We start from the raw sequence: 25,367 nt of genomic DNA, 5'->3' as shown, positions 1-25,367 counted from the left end.
AATGCGGAATGGGTAAAGTCCATGTGTATGCACCAGTCAAGGGTGTTCCTGTACCTTTATATCCCTGGTAATTTGCATTGGTAATGGCCATGAAGCACATTTGTAACTGCATGCATATAAATTTCTCATAATAAGCCTGTTGATACATGTACATCTCTTGACAATTCAACAGTGATGTTTTACATATTACCTATCCTGCTTTTTGAACAGAGCATGATGAAATCTATAACAAAAACCTAGCTAAGGTAAGGTTGAGTTTGTTTGAGTTTTGGACTGTGCGTGAACATGTGTGTATGTCCTTCCTGTATCCAGTGAAGTTGTCCACCTGATAATATAATTTTGTAATACATTAATATTTTGGCCTGTTAATTTTATTCTTCAATTTTGCTGTTACATGTGCAGGTAGTGAAGAATGAAGGACTACATTCTGCAGCTGTTTTTTCACATTGTTCATTGTTGGCTCCTCCCTACTACTACTTTTGTGTTACGTTGTCATATAGGTATTAATTGATTTATGATCCTAATGTCTACAAACTCATCTGTCAATCATATTGCTCAGACAAGCCTAGGGTTTCATGTCATCTTACACTCAGGCTCTTTGCTAAGTGAATAACACAAGTTAACAGATACAGTGTCAAAAATTTGATGGACGAACATACATATTCTTACCTAAAATTTTTAAATATTACATTAAACTTCAATCAAATGAATAAAGTATATTACACACTGTGAAAATGAAATGTGTACGTCTGATAATGTTTTAAGGTATATAGATGTATGGAAAATAAGCTCACACTATACTTCTTCCACCTCTGATCACAGGTATTCAATTTGTCTCTATATCTCGCCGCAATCACAATCAGGTAGAATGTATTTCAAGCAAGACAGACATCAGGCTCCATGTTTTATATATAGAATGATAAACATCAGGCACTTGTCGAACTGATGTTGGTGTAGACTGATCCGATCGATTTATTCATCGAGGTCATGGATAGGACAGTTCAATTCACTCAGGCATCGCAGATTTCTGCATCAGTTTTACTTTATCTCCCATGTTAATTAACTAACTGTAGAGGCCATATGTCACCTCTTTATGACCTGCCAATTGAGGGAATACAAGGTGCATGACAATATATTGTAGGTCTGGTACAAGACCTAACTACTCGCTTAAATGGTAGAATTAATTGTGCACCTACAGACGGCATACTGGATTCAATTCTATGAGCAGTGATTATGTGGATTTAATTATGCAGCAGTGATTATGTCCTTCCAGTAACAATATATATCAATAGGATTAAGCCTGCTCTGATTTCTCCTCTCATTGCCTATTCACTGGTGTCTGCGTAGCTCTTGTAAAGGAGACATAAAAGAATTTCTAGCTGTTACTAAAATTTACAAGGCGTGATGAAGTTTAAAGCATACATTTCTCAGGCTGAGTGCTTCTCGAATCCTTTGAACACCCATGTTTTTCTCAAGGTGTCTATTGGTCATTCCATATTAATAACCCTAGAATGTCAGTTGTACATGTATGTACAGCTATGCGAAAAACTCATGTGTCCGTTTCAATTTATTACTTCTTGCGTAGCTCCATATATGCATGTACATGTAGCTGGTCATGCTGTAGACATGCGTGTGGTGGCTTGACTTGTTTTGGTCAGCGAGTGGTGAAAAGGGGAAGGATAGTTATAGAATCACTAAAATTTTCCTCTTACACTAATACATTGTCAATTTTAACAGTGCTTCAAACTGAGGTATAGACTAACCGTTGCTTTAATGTGGCATCTCCAACTTCTTTGATATCAAGCATGTTAATATCAGTGCAACTATAGTGGCCACACTTGCTATGGAGACACATCGCCCTGGTGTGAAAGATCCTTCCCTTAGCTAAAATGGATTCAGTTCAATTTCAGTGAAATGAAGAAAAAATATTTCAGTTCTTGGTATGTGCTATGATTTACCAGTCGTACATTTGCCTTTGGTAAATCCAAGCTTCAGAGAAACTTACAACACTCTGCCCACATGTTGGTGTACATTTTGTTGTAGGTGGCTCTTTTGGAACAAAAACAAAATAGTTATTTACATTTCATTATGTGTCTATGGGCAGAAATTAAGTTAAGTTGTTCCAGCCTGCTTAATGAGTGAAGTATGTAACTCCTGTATAGCCATTATCCCAGGTGATAACAAATGATTGATAAACATATATTATTCACCATGCAAATACAAAGTTCAGTGTTCAGGGCTACTGGGTGCAGCCAGTTGATTAACACATTTACAGGTCTGTTACAAAACACAGGGTGCAAATTATGACTATATATATATAACATCCATGAGTACACATGAATTGTCTGGTTTCCATGGTTGCAGGCATTAGCAGCTGCTCTGCTTGGATACAAATGTTAGATAAGACTGCATGTTTTCAACAAGGAAGTAAAATTTTTGTGAACGGTCAGAAGGTTTGTAGTTATCATAAATTCTGATCAATCTTGTCTTCCTTAAACAGCCTCTTTTAGGCTTGACAATCAAGGTTCACTCCATTTTGGATACAAAAAGAAGGAAAAAATGCACTTAATATTTTTGTATGCAGTGATTTGTGGTTTCAGTTTGTTGGAAATTTTGTGGTTTTCATTTGTAAAAAGTAGATTTAATATATCTGAAACCTGCAAATTTATTTAATTTATTTTAGTTGATTAGTGTTTTACACCATAATCAAGAATATTTCACTTATACAATGTAGCCAGCATTATCATGTGAGGAAACAAAAGTTGAAAAAGCATTTCCTGGCTTTGTCTTGGTGATGTACAATGGGTACAGATAAAAATGATTACATAGTTCCATTAGGAAGTTTCGTCATGGGTTATTTGTACCAAACCTAATACATGCTAATGTTGTATTGTTGGCTGTTGTAGGTCGTAGATGCCAGAGCTGGACCAGGAACCAAATCTACCTTAAAACTGAAGACCCGGCCATTCCAGAAACACAAACACCGCTCTCTGAAGAAGCGAAGAGCTGGTTTAGAGATGCAGGTTGACCGAATCCCCAGCCCGCGCCAACTGCAAACTGACCTGTCTGGTGAGTTTTTTGTCTTAAGTGTTGGGGCCTTTGTTTCCGAGGGGATTCGCATGCCAGCCTGGCGCAATGACCCAGAGTCCTCCCATTAATTTCGTTGCCGGGAGCTCGTGCTGGCTTTCTCACCAGCCGAACGTGGGGAGGTCTGCCAGCAACTTGTGGATAGTCGTGGGTTTCCTCTACGTTATGCCTTATTTCCTCCCTCCATAATGCTGGCCGCCGTCTAAAAAGTGAAATATTCTTGTTTACAGCGTAAAACACCAATCAAATAAACAAATAAATCTCCTAAATGTCCTTAGTGGATCAGGAGCCACACTGCCTTCCCAAGGCATTTATGTGTATGGATCACACCATTGGCCATTGTAACAGCAAAAGCATGATACCAGTAACTGCTTTCAAGACTGATACAGATATAAGGAAAGCCCTTACTAGGTGTCAAGCACCTAAACACAAATGCACTCATACACACATGTTCCTGAGTATTAACTTATCTTGTGTCAGCTCTTAAGTACCTGTTAACCTGGACAAATTCACTCTGCATCTTCAATGACTCGTTTATTGCTGTACATGTAGGTACAGGTTAATCCTGTGAGCATGTTAAAGATGACAACTATGCTTTTTGTTGGAAGTTATTAACACAATAATCTGGGTAACCTTGGACTACCAAACACCTCATTCAATTAAACACCTCCTAGTTTACCATGTGATATTTTTTTTTCTTTCACCTGTGATTACGTACATTTGTACGCACGTCAGAACTTCTGTAGCTAGAGTTGGTAAACAGGAAACCAAATAAGGTTATATATTCATGTGGTTTTCTGATGCACGTTTCCTGCCGGGAGGTCCCACCGACAAATCTAGTTAACCACTGGTTAAGATTTCCTCGAGATAATATGCAGGTTGTAAATGTATGTCACATCTAAGTTATAGATTGTATAAGGTTGCTTAAAATAATTAAGCTCTTTCAACCATGCTGGCTTGACCTAATTTACTTTAAATATGGTTTTGAGTAGAGTGCACATTTTTCTTTTAAACCTTCAGCAATATACATGTATATATCTGCACAAAGGATGAAACTTGTCTCCTTGAAAATAGATGCACTATCACTGTTTTTTCATCAACTACAAGATACAGTATACATTCATATAAATGAGGCATACATAAAAATTACAGCTATTACAACAGGTTTTGCCACACAGCTTTGTATCTAGACCGTATAGTGTACAGGTAGCTTACCCCATGAGAACGATACTATATTATTGTACTGTTTGATGATTATTAACAAAGTAACCTAAGAATACAGTCCCATTGTCTTTATCTTTGATAACCTTCATCAAAAGTTTATTTAATGGTACAAAGTTTTAATTAATGTTGATTGTTACTTATCTGACACCAGGTTAGATTTATTAACACATAAAGATGCTGTAAATCAGCATGTTGTATGTTGATGAAAACTTGTCCCATAGACTTGTAGCCAGTTACATTTACGCAGGCTAGAGTAAAGCACACCTAATCAAAGCCCATATAAGTCTGAAAATGGTAATGACTTCATGTAGAGTTTTATACAGGAATAGAGACTTGAGTTATGTCCCTACTTTAACGTTTTCTTGCTTGTTGACGTTTTCTGTGAAAAAAGTCTTCAGATTCATTCACTGGCTTTATCATGTAATTATTCAGTGATTGTCGTGATATTAAGCTGATTTAGATTAAGATTAAAATCCAGCATCACAATTCACAATTTACTCATTTCTACATTCATGTATTACACATATTAATGTAACAGAATGTCAGTAGGGGAAAAAATTCATAAGGCAAACTACTTGTACTGTGGGAAGGATTCTGTAGTAAACGTAAGACTTCGAAAGAGGTTTATTACTATATGTAGTACATGTAGTTCAGTTTCCATTGTTCTTTTTGCCCACATTGAGAAGGTGGGCTTTCAAGAAGCTGTAGTCAACAGCTAGCTTATAATTGTGAGTACTTCTGTAGGTGAAGTCACAGGAGTGTGTGTTCATTGTGACTGCCCCACATTACGCCAATGGGAGTGGGTGTTTCTCACTTTATGATGTGGGTGTTTGGTCCTTCAGTCAGTGTGTACTGTCTGTGATGTACTCAAGGGTTAAGGTGGTGTGAACCACTGATCCGCCAACTATATCTAGGAACTGTACATGAACTGTGCTGTACTGAATATGCCGGCAACGATTGAAAATTTTTGCACTGTCATATTTTTATAGCTACAGATTTATGTTTACATTTATTAATGTTGTACATGTGATTTGTGTATTATGTAATTCCTCCTGGTATAGGAGATATTCATTATTTCTTAAAGAATCTGGTGAGTCAGCGAAACAAATCACATTTCACAATTACTGTCATGGTATTTTCACTCACTAAACTTGTGTCTTTGGTACATGTAGATTTAGCTGTAAAAGCTTGTGATTTTATACAGCAGTTGAATGGAGTGCAGGTACATGAAGTAGTGTACATGTAGATGTATGTATAGTAACTTTTGTACAAGTTTGTAGCCATGACTAAGCTGGTGGGTTTAGTCAGCTCTGACTGTAAACAACCTGTGCTGACCTCAGTCCACCCAGGTGTAAACAGCTCTGAACTGTTCTGTAACACAGCCCCTGGGTCAGCCTGTTCTGAGACAGGCCATAACCTTTAGCTGGATGGGCTGGAGTGGACACACCAGTTGATCTACTTCATTTCCAATAACTAACTGATCAGTGGCCATCCCTTTGATGGTCATTCCTTGTTTGACGTCATTCTATGACCTGCCGGCACTAAATGACGCCAGCCAGCTGTCTTCTTTCCCATATCCATTTGCTACAAGTACTCAGTTTCTTACTGCATGCCAGTGAATCTGAATCATGTACAAGAAGTCGGGAATAACTAATGATGCGAGTATCTTAGTACATGTACACCGTATATACCATTGGCTCACACGTACACTTATACATATACAGTAGCTGCATTTAAATGACCTGTCAAAACATTGTCTTAAGATGAACAGAACGTTCAGAAATAGGCAAAATACAGTCAGTTTTGGTCTTATACCGTAATCCTGTGATATGAGTAATTAAATACTTTCATCAAGCACACAGAGCATGCACCTGAACTGTAAACATGTGCTTGTTTGTGTTTGCGCACTGTATGGTACACTCTCTACAATTGGTTCGGTTGTTCTGGTTCTCATCAGTACATGTGCACATGTACATGCTCAACAAAGAGAGCTTAGAGCTAGGAAACAGGACTGGTTGGCCTGTGGTTCGTATAGTGTGACTGGGTGGGGTGTCATGCATGGTGTCTTTGGCATGATACAGTGGCAACAGCACTTCAGCAGCATGGACTCTCTCTGCCAGAGGTAAACAGAGCACATGCACACACACCTAATGGACTCCTCGTCGTTGTGTGATAAATTATTATGTGTGATGCTAAACCCTCAGCATACATGTACATATGTACAATCCTGTCGTTTGGTGTTGTCTTCAGTGCCGTTCAACATTTATGATTGTACTGCTGATTACACCAGCTTTGTGTAGTTTGTAATGCATGGCTTTGCATCAAGATCGAAGTACAGTGCACATGCACATATATGCATACATCTAAAGTACATACAAAGCAATTAATGTGTAGTAAAGAAGTGCCGGGAGCCTACTTCTTTCTTGATATATATACTCATCCTGTTTGTCAACATTGCAAGCCTGAACAAAACACAGGCTGCAAAACCTGCCACCTTGCGATCGACTTTTACATAAAGAGATTACGCCCTAATTAGGGCAATGACTTCTGTCAGATTTTAACCCTGTAACCTTTAGATACAGACTAGCCTGATTGCATTTTTTATGCAGTGGCCTTCAGAGATGTCCGAGAAAAAAAGTGAAAGAAAGAGATGTGTGTGTGTGAAGGAGAGTATGTAATAGCTGTGATTATGATAGCAGCCTCACATGTATGGCCATGCTTCCAAGCACATGTGACAACATGCTGAGGTGGTTACATCTTCTCTAGGAGCCTCTGTAATTGTCACAAACCTGCAGGATTTATTGAAGATCAATTTGTTGTAGTTTACGAGACTAACCGTTCGTAAACATATCTCTTACCGTTCCAGTTGCTTTTTTAAAAAAAAAAGCCCTTTTAACAGCAATCTAATATCACCTCAAGTATTTTGCATGTAAAATGAATTTTGAAATGTGTCCTACTAGCGCTTTAATAGAAAATATATAAAAATACAAATGGACTGTTTTGTGTATATTGATGTTTTCTGGATCAAATATGTCCTCAAAAACCATTTACTGTCTCCTGGTGTAAACTACTTCTTGTCACATTATGGCTCCTATTTTGCTCATATATGTGAAGCCATTCATTCCATAAAAGAGGAAAAACCTTGACAAGGTATTCTGTTATCATCCTGGGAGTTGATACTTGTGTTTACTTGTAGTGATCTTAACTGAAGCTGTGTGATGATATGTGTTAGGGATAGACACGAGATCATAAGTTGTAAATGTACATGTATCTTATCCAGCTAGAGACACATTAAACACCCAGCAAACCACTTAACATTGATCAGCTTATCTGAACTCTCAGTCCTAACTATGCACAAGTACCGTATGACTGGACATGATAGCATACATGAATAAACATTCAGTAGGTCAGCCCTGGTAGATTTTTCTAAGGTCTTTGGTCTTAAGTGAAAATGATTTTGTCTGCCAATCAAGCCCTGACTCTGACTCGAATCCACCTGTTGTTTTTAGTCAGGTGGTTTTGTCAGGTACTGAAAAAAGGGCATTGGTTATACTCTGAGCTCTCTGTGTTAAACAACCTTCAAACAGTTAAATAAATTATGAAACATTCATCACCGACATTCATGATAGGAGCAAGTTTTGTAAGAATTGGTTGTTATGCAGACACGGCAAAGCATATATTTCACATTTGATTTCCGGTCCCTATAAGTTTAGTCATTCAGTTTAGAAATGTCCTTGTGTTTTCAGCTTTCGAGGAAAGTTTGGACAGGACGGATGGTTTTTCCTACAGCAACTCCTCAACACGAAGCCCGAGTATCAGCGATGACTCTGACAACGAGGACAGTCAGGATATACCCAGTAAACATTCCCAGCGTAAAACCCTCAAGCGAGCTACCAAAGCACAAATCAGTCCATTTTTGGACCTCACCTATTGGAAGAAGTAAGCGATTTTAATTTCTTGAATTGTAGCTAATCTAAAGCGTCTGCCTGTATAGCCGAAGTAGACATATTACATAGAGGATGGCCCAGGTCAAGTGTCAAATATTAAGGACCTTGCTGGTTCATTCATCCCATACAACGTTCATTACCAGTGAAATTAATAATTAGAGCAATTTACAGGTCTAAGTGACATTCTTTCAGTTATAGATATTATCCTTTTTTTCCGGAAATAAATGTGGTCAACTCTTGGCTTGAAGCAAGTTGAAAATTGTCTGGTTGTAGTGCCAGGTAGCCCATAGTGTCTTAAGATTTCAGGATGAGATCTTTCTCACTTTTGTTGCTTCGATATTGTGTTAACCCCACCTATTGGTTTTTTCTGTTCAGGACAGAGGTGTGTTGCGGGATCATCTTCAAGGGCCTGAATGATGAGGTGTTGGTGGACCCCCAGTTGCTTAGCCCCTGCTGGGCGTGTCGCCAGGGTAAGCTTTCAGGCCCCAACTCTATGAAGAGGTCGCAATCCACTGACACAGAGAGTGTCAGTAACCTGAGCTATCCTGAACAGGATGACCTTGACGCAGATGCTGACCTTGATGCAGATGCTGACCTTGATGCAGATCCAGAAGATGACCTTGATGATGATGGCCCGGGTCAAGTTTCAAACCCGTTCTCGATGTCAAATCTCCAGTGTGGCACCCAGCAGATGGAGTCATTACAACAACAACGAGTAATATCGATGGAATGTTAAGAATGTCTAGGAAATAAATCCAGTATAGAAATGGAGAGAGCTATCAACTACACAGGTGCGAGATATATATATATACATATATATTTTTGGCTGTCAACAAAATGTTTTCCAAAGTCACACAGACTAAGGTTTGAGGCAGCTCTATTTCATATCCACAACCGCTACATTAACCATCATGACCAGTTTACCGTGTGCAGTCTAACTGATTAGGTGTACCATCCATACACTCTACACATGTGCACATGCCCAGTGTGACTGGTATGTTGCCACTTAAACCCAAACAGAAGTGTTATTCTTGCCATTGCCAGACAATCTCAGAACATGTTCTTAACAGAACTCAATCGCCACAATTCCCCGCCGCAAGGGGCAGATTCAATTTACACTCAGATGATCTGATCTTATTTATTTTCCTGTGGTCTGGGCACAGATAGAGAGAGAATACAGGTGTCAAGTTTGATGACTTCTGTACCCTCCACACTAATCAGGGGACAAGGCATGACTCGGCTGCCCCTGGAGTCAGCAGATCTGAATTTTCATCCCATCTTAAAGCTTTGGTATCAAATATTGCTCAAACTAAGTCACTTTTGTTATTAATGCTAAATTTTTAACTACATGTTTTTCTGTAGACACTTGATGCATTTCATATCAGTTTGAAACTGTGCATTTTCGTCAATGATTCATGTATATATATTTTGTCATGAAATTTTTACTTGGAAATTTCAATGTTTGTATGTAATAGTGAAAACAGCATGTACTAGAGTTAATGATGACATTTTGCATGCGCCAACTGCCATTGTTTCTGTAATAAGAGATTTTGTACTGTTAGAAATTTGTAAAGGTTGTCACATCGTCAAACATTGTAGTAACTTATTTAATTATTGCCTTGAGCATAACATGAACATTAATTACACAAAGAAGTAGTTAGGTGTAGTAATTGACAATGGTATGTACAGTGATAATTAGGTAGTAAGATGTGAAACTGCTGTTTAAGTTTCAGTATTGGGCACAAGGAGATGCTGCTTTGGTTGTATCATATCACATGTTAATGATGGCCTTACAAACACAACAGTTCCCTCAAGTTGTGTTCTAATATACTCAGGCAGGTGTAAGAGAAAGCGCACCAATAATGTATCCAGGACACCTGAACAAGCTTGTGTGCAACATTGCAAAGAAATCATGGATGCATCTTTACTGGTAGGCCACAGCCTGCAGCAAGTACATTTGTCTGTCTGAGGGTGTTAAGCTGTGTACACCCGAGGGACAAAACAGGTTTCCTGCTCAGGAAGAAATCTTGTGAACGGGAACTTTAAAACGTATGACCAGGTATCTTCCTAACTATGCTAATTAGTGTTGATATTTTTCAAAACATGTATGGTGTACTTGGCCAGGATAACCATGTTTGTGAGAATTAAAAAACGTTTTTCATTAATTCAGTGGATGAGAAGTTATAACCCCATGTTCCGGTATCTCTCATCAATTGTGAACATCAGTATTTGATCAAATAGTCTGAAAAAGCTTTGAAACAAACACATGATCAACCAGACTGCTCCATGAGAATGCCCATAACTCATTTTGACACCTCAGTTCTCTGGAGCAGACTGCGAGAAAATTTTTCATACAGTGATGATGGTTTAGTTGTGTATGGCTGGGCATCTGAAACGCCCTCCCCTACCACCCCCTTGCCCCCCACCCCGCAAGGCCTTCAAGTGATGGGCTCAAGGCCTGCGGGGACACAGAAATGAGGTTATAATAATGGTCACATGAAAGTAATTTGTTTTTACGCTGTTAGTTTTTTTTTCTGACAATTTTTTACAGCTGACTTATTAATTATACAGCTTATCATCAGACTTTTGCCAGAGAATCATAGAGGTACATGTACATCGTCCGTGCATTTTTTCATTGTCATTAGTTGGTATTCATAGTGATGTTAATTGTCCTATAGCAGATCAAGTTTTGGTACTTGAAGGGAATGCGAATCTGATTTAAAGAATGAGTTTATATCTAGGTTCTTCAGTATAGGAGAAAGATTAGAAACGTGAAATTTATCTTGGATGTACTTTGGCCTCTGTTCAGGTTTGTAAAGTATTTGGTCACATATTGCACCTAACATTTGTAGGAAGTTTATAGTTTATTTTTGTGAACTAGGTATTGGTTCATCTCTGGATATTTTCTTAGAGAATGTTTCAATGTATAATTTGTTAGTTACATGTACTTTTTGTTTGGACTCAGAGCAATGTGTTATTATTGTTATTGTTTATTGTGTCAATTTGCATTGAATATTCTGTTGTTATAAAATGGAGTCAAAGAGAGCCTCTATTTGGGCCTGTTGGCAATATGGCCAGATATTATTTATACATGATATATTTAACTTAGTCATCTTGTATAGTGTAGACCTACATGTACATGTATTAATTTTGATGTCATGGATGTTCAATTTGACCAGCTCTTCCCACCGTTAACTACGTGTAACTAAAACAGAGTTAATTGTACTAATTAATACTCATTGAGCTCAGCCAACAATAGGCCTTGACATAGGTGTGTACATTCTGTGGTAAGTTTTTGGTGTAATACTAAGTTTTGTTTTGTGTTCTATTTTCTGAACCACAAAATTTCCAACTGCACATGGGTAGGATACACACTAGTTATGCGCTCCCAAGTTGATGGCTGATGCTCACTGTTTTCTACTTACTGTTAAAAGTGAATTTGTACATACATAACTCTTTTATCCTACATGTACACTCCCTAGTATCACCTAATTTATTACTGGTATATATTTATTCTACATAATATCAAGAGGCTCTTTTGAATGCTTTAATGTATACATGTACGTGTTCTCCGTACACTAAGGGGTTAAGTGTGGATTACATGTGGACGGACTACATGTAGGCTGGTACAGAAGTGTATGTAGACAGTTTTCCAAAGATCTCATATGCTGTACTCTGTGTGTTGTTTGTATCAGTGAAACCCTAGTTTCGTATTTGCAAGTGTAACATGGTCACTGTCTTAATCAGAAGAGAGCAGTGACGATAATAATTAGCTGCCCTTTAGTAGTCCAAACCATCTTTAAACCCGTTAAGTGCCTGTCCATTTCTGGACCATGCAACAATACCTGGCAATTGTGAAGTCGCAGAGTCCTTTAATCTGGGCAAGTCATTCCATTCAATCTTCCACATAATTGGCGCTCAGATCACATGGTTTGTCTGAATGAACAAAATCACACATGAACTTCAGAACTGCCTTTGTGACTTAACATTTCTCCGTCGTTTCGTTTCGACGATACATGTATTACGATGTAAACTGAATGGTGCTTAACCAATTGTCTGATAAAGACTTGTCTTGTCAGGGTGCAATGTATACGAGTCATAAGCCTCGTGAATGAGCGAGATGTCTGAGAGTGTCAACGCTGCTGATTACTGTCAGGCCTGGGGTGGGGAGTCTGTGGAGAATTGTAGGTTAGAGCTGGTATTGTTGTCTTGCTTGTTTGTATAAAATGATGCTGTATTTGTACTGTGATGAGACCGGAATGTACCTCACATTGGTTGGGATGAACAGGTCTCCTGTCACGTAACTAAAACATACAGAATTCAGTCAGTTTCAACAGATTCCACTATGAATTGGATCACTCATTTGTTTTAGCCATTCTTGCAACACAGTTGCCCAAACAGATTAGTCATTTGTAGTTGAATGTTATTTGCCAAGCAAGTATACATGTATTCCAAGATGTTCCCAATACATGTAGCTCTGTTCCATTAATGTTAATATAATCCTATGAAAGCAAATCAACTGCATAACTACTGCTCAGTTTTTGAGAGTAGATACTAATCAAAATGCAATACATTTCAGGTCATGAAAATGAAGTATTCACTTTCATTGAAGGAGATTTCTTCAGGTTACTGATCAGATCTTCTAATTAAAATACGCTCAAATACAGATATTGGAGTTAATGAAAACAGACATTGGAGTTAATTACAGCAGATTATTTTATCTATTCTTTGATAAGAGGCACTATTAAAGACAGCATGTAGTTGTACCTTTTGACATGAAGACTGGAAAACCAGGTAGATGTAAGATACGTCAGATTACGTTTCTCGTCATCAGACTAATGCCAAAAGGAGTTCGACCAACAGCATAGTTTATGATTTGAATCCAAGGGAAAAAAAATATAAATATTTAAATATCAATCTGTTCTAATCATGCTTGTCAATATGCATTTGTATGTTCCTTGAAATGTTACGCCTATTCTGTCATGTATTCAGATGCAAGAAAAGAACAGCCTTTATGCAAATGTATCCGAAACTTATTGACCTAGTCAAGCTCATTGGATAACCAGCATATAGTCCTTGTTGTAACACCACATCAAGTACTTCACAATGGAATCTGACAGAAGCTGTGGTGTGTGTAGAGAGGGGTTTACCACCGCATAGAAACATACAGTACTTACATCATAGGTCGCTAGTCTTCCCTGCTTTGGATGTGGATTTATAAAAGAATCTCAAGCCTCTTTTTGACATTATTTATGTCAGTCATAGTTATCTATTTGTAACTGATGTTTAGTGTGTAGAGTGGAGTCTAGTATAACAGCATAGTAAACTGTAATAGTCTTCTGTCATTCCTTTCTAATGTGCTTTGTACAATCATGTCCATGGAGCTTCCAACACAACGAATTCTGTTCTCTCAACCAGTGAAAAATTATTTGACCCCAAAAAGATTTCCCCTGGTTATTAATATTTATTACATGCCTACATTAATTTATTGTTACCATTTTTCATATCACCATTGATTTTTGTTTTGTATTTGTTTGTATTTTTGTTCCCTTCCTCACCCCCCCCCCCCCCCCCCCCCACCCTCCCTCCCTACCTTTTATTTTTTCCGAGATTTTTTGTCGGCAAGTTGCCTGATGATCAAAATCAGCAATATTTTCCAGAGCTGTTCATGTACTTTTGGATGAATGCTTCTGTGGTGCTTTTACCTGTATTGTTAGACCGGTCAGAAGTGTGTACTTTTTTCTGTTTTGTTGTACATTGAACATTCCGGGTACTACTCAGTCAATGTTACTCTGGTTTATATGCGATCAAAAACGTTACACTTTATATAATGATCATTACAAATCAGTTTTTCGAAAAAAGAAACACTCCTATTTTGTCCATGTTTTTGTGTAACCAGTCTGTACATGTATCGTTTTGTATCGTTTATTGAAATAAAAAGATTTGGTACGTTAATTCCTGATTTTTTTTTTTTCCATATTTTCCAGTGCTAAAAAAAAAGCTTAATAGTGAAGTTTGTAAGTAACTTTGTAATATTACAGTGGTTTTCCCGGGGCACTTCAATTTCCTCGACCCATGATACTTACCGCCATCATGAAAATGCAAAATTATAGCACGATGTTAAAACAACACTCAAATCATTAACACTTTGGGTTAGATTCTGCTTCTCTCGCTGTGCATGGAGCCATAGTTCTAATAAGCAGTCACTGGCTGTTTGCACAGCTTAACACTTGTTGAAGGCCATTTCTCTGCCAATTTTATCATGTACGATGTTGATATTTGTACATGTACATCAAGTGTATGACATTAACTTGCCAAAGGTAAATGGTTTACCCCAGGCAGAAAGGTTACCTCCACATATCAAAATAATAACTGCATCCTTTAAAATGAAAAATTTTTTAGTATGGCATTATTTATTATTTTTTTTATTTGATTGGTGTGTTACGCTTATACGACGGCGGCCAGCATTATGGTGGGAGGAAACCGGGCAGAGCTCGGGTTCAACCCACAACCATCCGCAGGTTGCTGACAGACCTTTCCACGTACGGCCGGAGAGGAAGCCAGCATGAGCTGGACTTGAACTCACGGCGACCGCATTGGTGAGAGACTCCTGGGTCATTACGCTGCGCTAGTGCACTAACCAACTGAGCCACTGGGGCCCCTAGTATAGCATTAATCAAGCAAATAAAGTAAAATGAATGAAACACATTAGGAACAGGAGCACTTCTTGTAATGACAATCTGATGAATTAACTGTCACATCAGATTTGACTTGGTTGCTGTTAACACCTGTCTTACTGATTTAGATTCTGGTACCATCCCTTCACGTAGCACACCAGGCATGGGTTCAATCCTGGCCTTGGACAGGGAAGTTGTGGTTTACTCTGCTAGTGTTTTTTGTGGCAACGAGCAATTGATGGTGCTTGTAAGAATATCCAGTCTTGTGTCCATTCAAGACTCTTCCACCAATATAACTGAATATGTGAAACACTGGGGTAAGTTCTACAGTTAGTTGCTAAAGGCTAGTGGTTTACTCCAGGCTCTCCACCAATAAAACGGTTTGCCACTGTATAAAATTCCTATATTATGCCACTGAGCATTCACATATTAATCAGTGTTGTATCGTACAAAGGTGTATTTGATATTTGCATTGGCCAGATCAGGGTAAATTAGCACACCTTGGATCATTGCCATTAAAAATCACATGGAGATTTTAATGTGACATACCAGCTTTTGTGACATGATTATCAGAAAGCCAACAACCTCTCAACTCACAGATGGGAGACACTATCACAAAACAAGATCACACTCTTTGTGAACAACTGAAATATTTTATTTTTTCATGATTTCTTTTTTCAACAAACTTAGCTCTCTCAAAAATTTTAAAATAATTTATGCTAACACTTTACAAAAACGTGTACTGTAGCTTTGAGTTTTAAGCACAGCACTAAACCTATTATCAGAATTATATTACGAAAATTGTACTTATAATCCAATTTATAATTGTATCCATCGAGAACAGAAAATTTCTTTATTATCAGGTAAAATTAATATTCAAAGTTATCAGAATAATGGACTTGAAACATGGACACTAGATTTTGTTTTATTATACTTTGTCATTTATAACTTGTCCACGTAGAAGTCTACAGGGGGGATTTGGGGGGTGAGTCCTTTACGTGATCGGACATCAGTCACAACGCTGCCAGCTCGAGTGCTGGGCTCAAGAGGGTTGCCGGGCAACAGTTGCCAGTGGTCAAAAAAGCATTGTGGGAATGCCTGTCCACTTGTACTGCTATGAAGTTCTGCTGCAAAACCTGTTACAAAAAAAAAAACGTTATTCTAAAAACAGTTTGACATACATCTTACTGAGTATCACTGAGTGAAAATAAATGTTAAATGATCTGTCAATTTTACATGCATCTTGCAAACAACGATCAGTTCACGTACAGCCGTATCATCTGCAGATGGCAATTTAAAGTACTAACCTTTATTTTTACTTGCAAGACAAAGTATGAAATACTGGCCGATCACAATGAGGATAGTACCTCAAGACACCAATCACACGGCCCTGTACTAATGAATGTGCACATATTAATTAGGCAGAATGAGAACTAATTAAAATAGGCTAGCATGTAGGTTCCTATTTTCAAAAAGATTTCAGCTTTACGATCTGTTTTTTCTCTGATGGATGCTTCATCTTGTAATGAACGTACCAAAAGACTCATTGACAGGGAGGTAAGCTTTGACAACCCGGGCCTGTGTTCCCTGCACTGACAACTCCTGTACTACCTGACCTCTCTTCCTGTTCACAAGACTGAACACATTCCCCAGCACAGATTCAGGACACTACAACACAATGCACAGACAACTCTCCGAAATATATTACAATTACTTTTTCTCGTGAAAGAAAACTGTAATGTATACCATCCTCCATGAAGCATTTAATATGTAAACACATGTGAAACAAATGTGACTGAAAGTCTTCAACCTTGTGTACGTTTGTTAATCTTTGGAAGGAACAAGTCTAAATCTCTTTACAAAATGTTTGTTTTAATTAATGCAGCTGATTCAGAATCACTGAGAAAATGATCTCCACATTTTTATAAGCGCACCATCATCTCAGCATCAGGACATTCATTCATTCCAATCATAAGCAGTTTTCTGCTGATGTGCAATTATTGCGTACACAAACTCGCCGAGTATCAACTGAAAGAAATTAACCTTGTTTCTTAATGCATCTCTGAGAGGTGGTAAATATTTCTGACCATAATTCTGACATATCTGTTAAGGCCTCTTTCTCTAACCCTATTGATGCTCTCATGCCTCTACAGCCTGTTTGAAGTTTAGCCTGATCTAGGTAAAACTATAATGTTTACCAAGTGATTATGTATGGTGAATACACACAAAAAACATTAGTTTCTATCTGCATCCCCTCCCCATCCCCACCTCCCCGCCCCGCCCACCCACCACCACTCACACACACATCATATGGGTGTACAGGCTATCTAAAATACTACTGTACACAAATAACAACACTACACTAATAGGATTGGATGAACTTTTATACTCAAACAGTTGAGATTACCATTTGACTAACAAACTAAATGCTGAAAGTTACTCCAAACATCAAGAAAACATGTAAGTCTAACCTGTATCTCCACCATGTACACTGGCTCCAGAATCCGGGGTGAGGCAGTCAACAGAGACCCTAGCAAAGCGCGTCTTGTCGCTGGGATGATCTGCCCTTGCCGGATGTGGGCGGGGTCAGAGTGAATGTGAGCATCAACGATGTTAAACCGTACCCCTCTGACATTCTCTTCACACAGTACACCCTGTAACATGGGACATTGATATTCATGTCACTGTGGGCCAATGGCTGCATAATCACAAAATATGATGGCTGTGATATTGATCAGTGTTGATCAGTATAATCAAATTTAAGTTGAGATTGTGATCATGCAATAAGCCAAACAGCACTTGAGCATGTGAATGGCACATCCAGGTCTTGGACAAGATAAACGACACGTGTCCCTATCTTAAAGTGTTGTAACCGTCTGCAGTCACACGCAGTTCAGCAAATTTCGTGCAATTTATATGAATTTTTATAACACCTGAATCTTCTAGTATTCAAGTCAAACACTTAGAAAACCAGATGCAAAAAAAAACAAAACACACACACACACACACATGAAATGAGGTTCACCCATTGCTCTTGCCAAAGTCTATGATGTTGTAGCATAGGCATACATAGCCACCGGCTTTTGTTAGTCCCATGTATGACCCAAACTGTGCGTCTACTTCTGCACCATTGAAACAGGTATATGGCATAGTTTCAACATACAAGTATTTTACTCCAGCAGGTTACATGTGAACCCAAATAATCTATGTGATTAACTAGAATCCAGATGTCCAAAATACCCCCCTTCCATTGCTCAACATTTCCAAAAATAAAAGGCAGGAAACTAAGAAAATCTTAAAAGAAATGACAGGGTATCATATTGTTTAGTTTGGCATCATGGATTGTTTCATGGGCCATTTGAGGTGAGCGCTGACTGCACTACTGGTACATCCAGTTTGAATGGAGGATGAGCAGAACCGCTAAAACACAATGCTTGTGTCCACAAAGATCACCCTGACCGAGCACAAAACTTAAAAAAAAATATTGGCCCTTTGAACATGAAACAGAGCTGATATTCTTTGGTTGGGTATCAGGCATTCTTATTTGTATTTCCTCATTGTCACATTGTTTAATACATATGGTATGGGAGAACTCCTAGGTTTTGTGATGTCACTCTAGATAGCTATAACATGGCAAAATGGGATCACCAAATGAGTGGCTAGGTTCTGACCATTGTTTGCTGTGTATTTTGTTGATAAGCAATGTAGAATTTTTAAAATGTTTTTAAAACATTTCTGGAATACTACATTATTAATTAATTCAGTTCAGTGGCTGACTTTATGTTCATTTTAAGCATGAACATGCTTGTTTAACATTGAAGATGAATACGTACACTAAGTTTTATGGAAATAATTTCAGTACTTTAGGAAGAGTCGCACAACCTAAATCTAAGTACATGGAAAAGCAGTATTACTCAAAGTACTAACTGAGGGTAATTTTGAAAATCATCCTTTGATTGCCATTACACTTAAGCATACATAAGTTCAGATGGTAGACAAGATGCATGGTCAGTTTAATCAAAATCGACACAGTAGCTGTTGAGGAGATGCATGGACAAAATCTGAATATATGGATAATTACTCTTACATAAATTCCTAAATGGGGGTAATTATGAAAATATCATCGCTGTGAGTCCAAGTCCAGCTCCTGCTGGCTTCCTCACGGCCTGATAACAAGACACCCACCTCTTGAGTGACCCACTGGAAGCCGGCGCACACAGAGTCCTTGATGCTGCTCAGATTCTGTATGGCCTTTGTGGTGTCCACCAACATGTTAGGGCCATTGGTGTTTGGACCAAAACACCAGATCTTACGGGCCTGTGTTGACTCGAAATCGAAATGCTCTGCAAGATACTTGGCTCTTTCCTTAAAGTCCTGTGTGGAAGTCACTATACCCTGTAATAATTAAATTAAAACTACATGTCTGTTCACAATACGTTTTCTTTGACAATTCAATATTTGTTTTTTTTTCAGAAGGTTCTTTTTTTTAGGGATGAAATTTGCAATTTAATTTATTTGAGAGAAATGTTATAAATACAACATTGCTAACAAATTATGCCCTGAAACATAACTGACTAAACTATTTATTCTGAGTAAAACCAGGCAATTTATCAGCATGGGAAAATCTTGACCATCAAAAACTAGAGAGAAAGATACATAAATATACATGCATGTGCATTTTTGAAAAATTATCAGACTAGAGAATGACACAGCTGTGAGTGTTACAAAATACATCACACAAAAGACCTCATAATAACAGAAAATTTGTTCAAATCCACTAACCTCATCCCACTTCCTCAGAGAGTCCCTCGGGGAAGGGTTGGGCAGTCATGAACAGACGGTTCAGCTTGTTATTTGTCTTAGCCAGGCACACGCGGTCAGAGGGACACGTTACGGTTTCCCGGTATGTCACCAGTGGGTCTGATTTCTACAGAAGAATACAATTCAGAAAATCAGTGATAGAAAAATAGTTCATTCCACAGAACATTTGCACCTCAGTGCAGTAGAAAATTAGACATCCATCAGTGGAATGTTGGTCAAATTGTTGACATCCTATCCATTAACATGGGCCGTTCAACTTCCTCAGGGGCCTGAGTGCAATAACAAAATCAATTTTTCAGGGTTTTTTGATTTTGTACTTGCTTTTCAGAGGCTTAAACTGGAAGTTAGGTTTGAATGTACATATAACACTGGTTTAGTTTACTACCTACTGGTTATCTCCCCTTGTCCACATCAAATTTATATCACACTCACCTTTAGTGCAATGCCCGCATATTTTCTTCTCAAGGTCGTTGAGGCAGATCTCTAGATGGAGTTCTCCAGCCCCGGCAATCACATGTTGACCATTCTCTGATGTGCACTACACACACAAAAAAAAAAAAAAACAAGAAAAATTGGCAACAAGTACAACTGTGTACAAACATTACAACTGTATTTAACTTATACTGCCTGAAGCATTGTATATGTCATTCCCATGGCAATTATCCACATCTTAAAATGCCAAAATATTCATATCCATCCTATCCTCTAACTCAATAAGCCCCTTAAAATATGACTGATTCTAAAGATAAAAATTCATACTATCCATATCATATGGATTTAGTTCCACCTACAAGTAATGGATGAAATAATGATCTTACCTGAACAATGGTATCAGATTTACATAATCTCTTCAGTCCCTCAATCAATTTGGGCAGCTCAGAGGCTTTGACGGGTTCAACGGCAACACGAACAACCGGACTGACAGAAAACTTCAATACCTGTGTGAAAGGAAATTGACATATTCAGCGACTTATCTCCATCACAGGACAGATGAAGGTAAATACTGGTACAGAATTATTTCCAGTAGAAATACAATTAAAGAAATGAAGAATTTGAAAAAGATAGTCTGATAATACATTTTTCAATTCCTCAACATCTGTTCATATCTAAAAAGTTAGATTATAATGAAAATGACACGATCTATTTACATGTACATGCTGACAATGTTATGTTATTATTATAAAATAGATACTTCAAAACCAATCAAGTATCAAACACTTTTTTAGGAATAAAAATTAAAATTTGAATTTTGATTTAGTAAATCTATGTTATATCCTAATGATAAGACAAACTTTGGGACTTCATAATTTCATAATTTCTTATAACATTTTTAGGATTCAAATCTACACTGTTTTATCCATATAAGACATTACTTTATAATCTTGCTTGCTGACCTTAATATTGTGAGCAAGAGGACAGGTTGTGATGGTTCCTGTCTTGGTGAGATACTGGTCGATGCCACCTAAGCCCACCACATTGCCACAAGGCACGTCTCCTACTGACATTGTTCCTCCAGCCATCATGATTACTGCTCTGTAGACACGAATAAATAAATGTTGAATGTCTACACGAATTTGACAAAATGCCATACTTTTGCTTTCAAGGCTTCATATGGACTTTTTGCCACAATATGGCTGAAATATTTCCGATGTAGCCTTACGCCATAATCATTCATTCAAATGAACTTTTACAGCAACAGTTTTATGTACTCCAAATCTAAGATTTTCATTTCAATGAAGGCAAACTGACATCTCAATAGTTTTCATGGATCCCTAATATTTTGATTACATTCAATATCCTGGTTTAGTATGTGGGGCCTTGGTGACTGTTAACAATGCTTGTACGGCTATTTATGCAGTCAAATGGTCAATGAAAACCAGTTGTCTTCCAACTATCAGATATGGATTTCTGCACGTCACACAAGAGAGGCTTCAACCTTAAATTTAAAGAAACGGTTTACCTCAGGAATTCTGACTTCCTCAAACCAATAGCCATTTTAAAAAGGAGTCCTACCTTGTGATGCTCTTGATGAACAGATCTGTTTCTTTTGCTCTGGTTGGGTTGTAGTCAGGTCCCATGATCCGAACCTTCTGTCCAGAGCTAACTGTGCCAGAGAAGATCCGACCAAAAGCAAGAAAACGGGCCTTGTCTGATGAAGGCACCATTTTGGAGATGTACACCATCAAAGGTCCATTTGGGTTGCATTCCTTCATTGCTGAAAACACAAGGCATACAATTACTAGTGGACTGTTTCACAAACAAAATCCTTCACTATCCAAGATCCAGTAAATATACCCTTAGAAATTCAACAAAATAAGCCTTCAAGCTGATAACTGGTTAAACTGATACATATAAGCAAGAGTTTTGAGTCTAACTGATATTGTAAGTACAGTTTGCACATATCATCGCTTCAACTGGCGGTCTTAGCCAATGAAAAAGCTTGAGAGACCATATACTATGGATGTATCACAAGGTATGTATTTGAACAAGATGCCTCTGGGTTGAGGTACCTTGAAATGGAGGTGTGCCGTAAGTGAGATGACGGTTGGCTTGGACTATTCAATAAGATATCTAGGCCTAAAGCTTACAGCATTTCACAATCCTCACCAAACATCATCTAAATAATTGCATATATTTTACACAGGACTCCTTGCTGATTCATGCAGGACATAGGTCAACATGTGCATCCAACAATGGATGCTGAGTTTACCTATGGCAACCTCATCATCCTGAGGTCCTTCATACAACAGTTCTGTCCTGTAGCGCTGTGCTGTTGCTGGCGAGGGCAAATGGCGATCTATCATTTCCAACATGGCCTCTCCAACTGGCAGCCATTTCTTCATCACCATTCTCATCAAATATTTGCCTTCTTTCTCCCACTGTTCGGTCTTCACTTGAATATTTAGCTTCTCCACAACCTGCTTCAGCTCTTCTTTCTTGTTCTCTGTTGCTAAGTGTAAAACCTACAGGAAAAAGTTTGTCCACATGTTGAATTTGTCCATATGTTGAATTTTCAATACTACAGCTAGTCAAAGAGAAAGACTTCATTTTTGGGGCCAAGGCATAATTGCACTGTGAAATAATCAGATACCAAAAAATATTACGAGAGTAAATAATTTAATCTCAAATTTAATGTTTAAATTTCTACTGTATATGTGATGGCAGCCAGTTCAGCCATAGAAACTCAAACAAGATCTAATATTCAAACCTAACGGGTTACAGAATCATTGCCCACTGGCTCAGTTATTACCTGCAACCTTGGTCACGTCAGTCAATCAGGGATGAGTCTGTATTTCTTTAAAATGATAAGAATTTAAAAGGTACTGATGTTAGAAGTATATTACACACCCTGCACAAAGGTTCTAGGATGAACTTGTTAAATCCACGAACACTGCATTCTTCTGGTACTTTGGACCATCTGCGAGTTTTATTGTTGTAGTAGTTCTCTCCCCACAGCCTCTTCATCATTTTGTCCTCCTTCACACCGATTTTGTGTGCGTACATACGAGCAAACTGCTGCAGTGTAAAGCCCCATCCATGGATTCCCGCTCCAAACGCCACGTCCCCCTTAGCTGGGTCCAACTGTCAACACAAATGATTATCAATATAGACACAAAAAGTCATCTTAAAAAACAAATTTATAGCAAAGTCTTTTACACAGCAGTTTGTTACTCTCCTCAAAGATTCACCCTGAAATAAAACTGTTTAACATCTGAAACTCTAATTGCAGTAAATGAACAAACACAAAAAGTCATCTTAAAAAACAAATTTATAGCACAGTCTTTTACACAGCAGTTTGTTACTCTTCTCAAAGATTCACCTTGAAATAAAACTGTTTAACATCTGAAACTCTAATTGCAGTAAATGAACCAAAAGTAACATAACAATACCATGAAGGGAGTCAAACAAATGTATTACTTCATACATCTTTTAATACAAAGAATGTTACAATAAAAAAATCTACTATAAATGTTACAACAGAATGAGTCAAACAAATCTAACATACATGCTACAACACAATAAGTCAAATAAACATAGCATAAATGTTAAAGAATACAAAAGAATGAGTGCCGTGAATGAAAGTTTTCAAAGACTATGAGCAGAAATCAGCTCTGAGGTTGCGATCCTGACTGAGACTCATCACCCACATTGATGTTGCGATCCTGACTGAGACTGATCACCCACACTGATGTTGTGATTCTGATCACTAACACTGATGTTGTGATTTTGAGTAGATTGATCACCCACACTGATGTGATTCTGACTGAAACTGATCACCCACACTGATGTTGTGATTCTCACTGAGACTCATCACTGACACTGATGTTGTGATTCTGACTGAGACTCATCACCCACAATGATGTTGTGATTCTGACTGAGACTAATCACAAACACTGATGTTGTGATTCTCACTGAGACTGATCACCCACACTGATGTTGTGATTCTGACTGAGACTGATCACCCACACTGATGTTGTGATTCTCACTGAGACTCATCACCCACAATGATGTTGTGATTCTGACTGAGACTCATCACAAACACTGATGTTGTGATTCTGACTGAGACTCATCACTCACACTGATGTTGTGATCCTGACTGAGACTCATCACCCACACTGTTGTTATGATTCTGACTGAGGCTGATCACCCACAATGATGTTGTGATTCTGACTAAGACTTATCACCCACACTGATGTTGTGATTCTGACTGAGACTCATCAACCACACTGTTGTTATGATTCTGACTGAGACTCATCACCCACAATGATGCTGTGATTCTGACTGACACTCATCACTGACACTGATGTTGTGATTCTGACTGAGACTCATCACCCACACTGATGTTATGATTCTGACTGAGACTCATCACCCACAATGATGCTGTGATTCTGACTGACACTCATCACTGACACTGATGTTGTGATCCTGACTGAGACTCATCACCCACACTGTTGTTATGATTCTGACTGAGGCTGATCACCCACAATGATGTTGTGATTCTGACTAAGACTTATCACCCACACTGATGTTGTGATTCTGACTGAGACTCATCAACCACACTGTTGTTATGATTCTGACTGAGACTCATCACCCACAATGATGCTGTGATTCTGACTGAGACTCATCACCCACACTGTTGTTGTGATTCTGACTGAGACTCATCACTCACACTGATGTTGTGATTTTGACTGACACTCATCACCCACATTGATGTTGTGATTCTGACTGAGACTTATCACCCACACTGATGTTGTGATTCTGACTGAGACTCATCACCCACACTGTTGTTGTGATTCTGACTGACATTCGTCACTGACACTGATGTTGTGATTCTGACTGAGACTCATCACCCACACTGATGTTGTGATTCTGACTGAGACTCATCACTCACACTGATGTTGTGATTTTGACTGACACTCATCAACCACACTGATGTTGTCCTTCTGACTGAGACTCATCACCCACATTGATGTTGTGTGTCTGACTGATACTCTTCACTGACACTGATGTTGTGATTCTGACTGAGACCCATCACAAACACTGATGTTGTGATTCTGACTGAGACTCATCACCCACACTGTTGTTATGATTCTGACTGAGACTCGTCACC

The 25,367-nt window shown here is 38.3% G+C and overlaps 2 protein-coding genes across 3 annotated transcripts in view; one reads left to right on the top strand and one right to left on the bottom strand.

Moving 5' to 3' along the window:
- The window catches only part of LOC135482266 (SIN3-HDAC complex-associated factor-like), a 28,981-nt gene extending 15,150 nt beyond the window's left edge, over nucleotides 1-13,831 (top strand). For both annotated transcript variants that reach the window (XM_064762157.1, XM_064762158.1), the window contains exons 3-5: nucleotides 2,907-3,069; nucleotides 8,058-8,250; nucleotides 8,634-13,831. In XM_064762157.1, coding sequence (XP_064618227.1) covers nucleotides 2,907-3,069; nucleotides 8,058-8,250; nucleotides 8,634-8,994 — 717 coding nt within the window. In that variant the 3' untranslated portion in view covers nucleotides 8,995-13,831. The remainder of the gene's footprint in view (nucleotides 1-2,906; nucleotides 3,070-8,057; nucleotides 8,251-8,633) is intronic.
- Nucleotides 13,832-15,582: 1,751 nt separating this feature from the next.
- LOC135482258 (elongation factor 2-like) overlaps nucleotides 15,583-25,367 on the bottom strand; it is a 14,822-nt gene continuing 5,037 nt past the window's right edge. The window contains 12 exon segments of the mRNA XM_064762146.1: nucleotides 15,583-16,071; nucleotides 16,471-16,603; nucleotides 17,407-17,589; nucleotides 19,121-19,323; nucleotides 19,718-19,862; nucleotides 20,189-20,212; nucleotides 20,214-20,294; nucleotides 20,575-20,694; nucleotides 21,151-21,289; nucleotides 21,770-21,971; nucleotides 22,467-22,719; nucleotides 23,105-23,338. Of these exon segments, the coding sequence (XP_064618216.1) occupies nucleotides 15,878-16,071; nucleotides 16,471-16,603; nucleotides 17,407-17,589; nucleotides 19,121-19,323; nucleotides 19,718-19,862; nucleotides 20,189-20,212; nucleotides 20,214-20,294; nucleotides 20,575-20,694; nucleotides 21,151-21,289; nucleotides 21,770-21,971; nucleotides 22,467-22,719; nucleotides 23,105-23,338 (1,911 nt within the window). The 3' untranslated portion in view covers nucleotides 15,583-15,877.

Source organism: Liolophura sinensis, chromosome 1 (assembly GCF_032854445.1).
Source record: "Liolophura sinensis isolate JHLJ2023 chromosome 1, CUHK_Ljap_v2, whole genome shotgun sequence".
NCBI lineage: Eukaryota > Metazoa > Mollusca > Polyplacophora > Chitonida > Chitonidae > Liolophura > Liolophura sinensis.
Note: the sequence above shows the minus strand (reverse complement) of the source record. Positions and strands in the feature narration are given on the sequence as shown.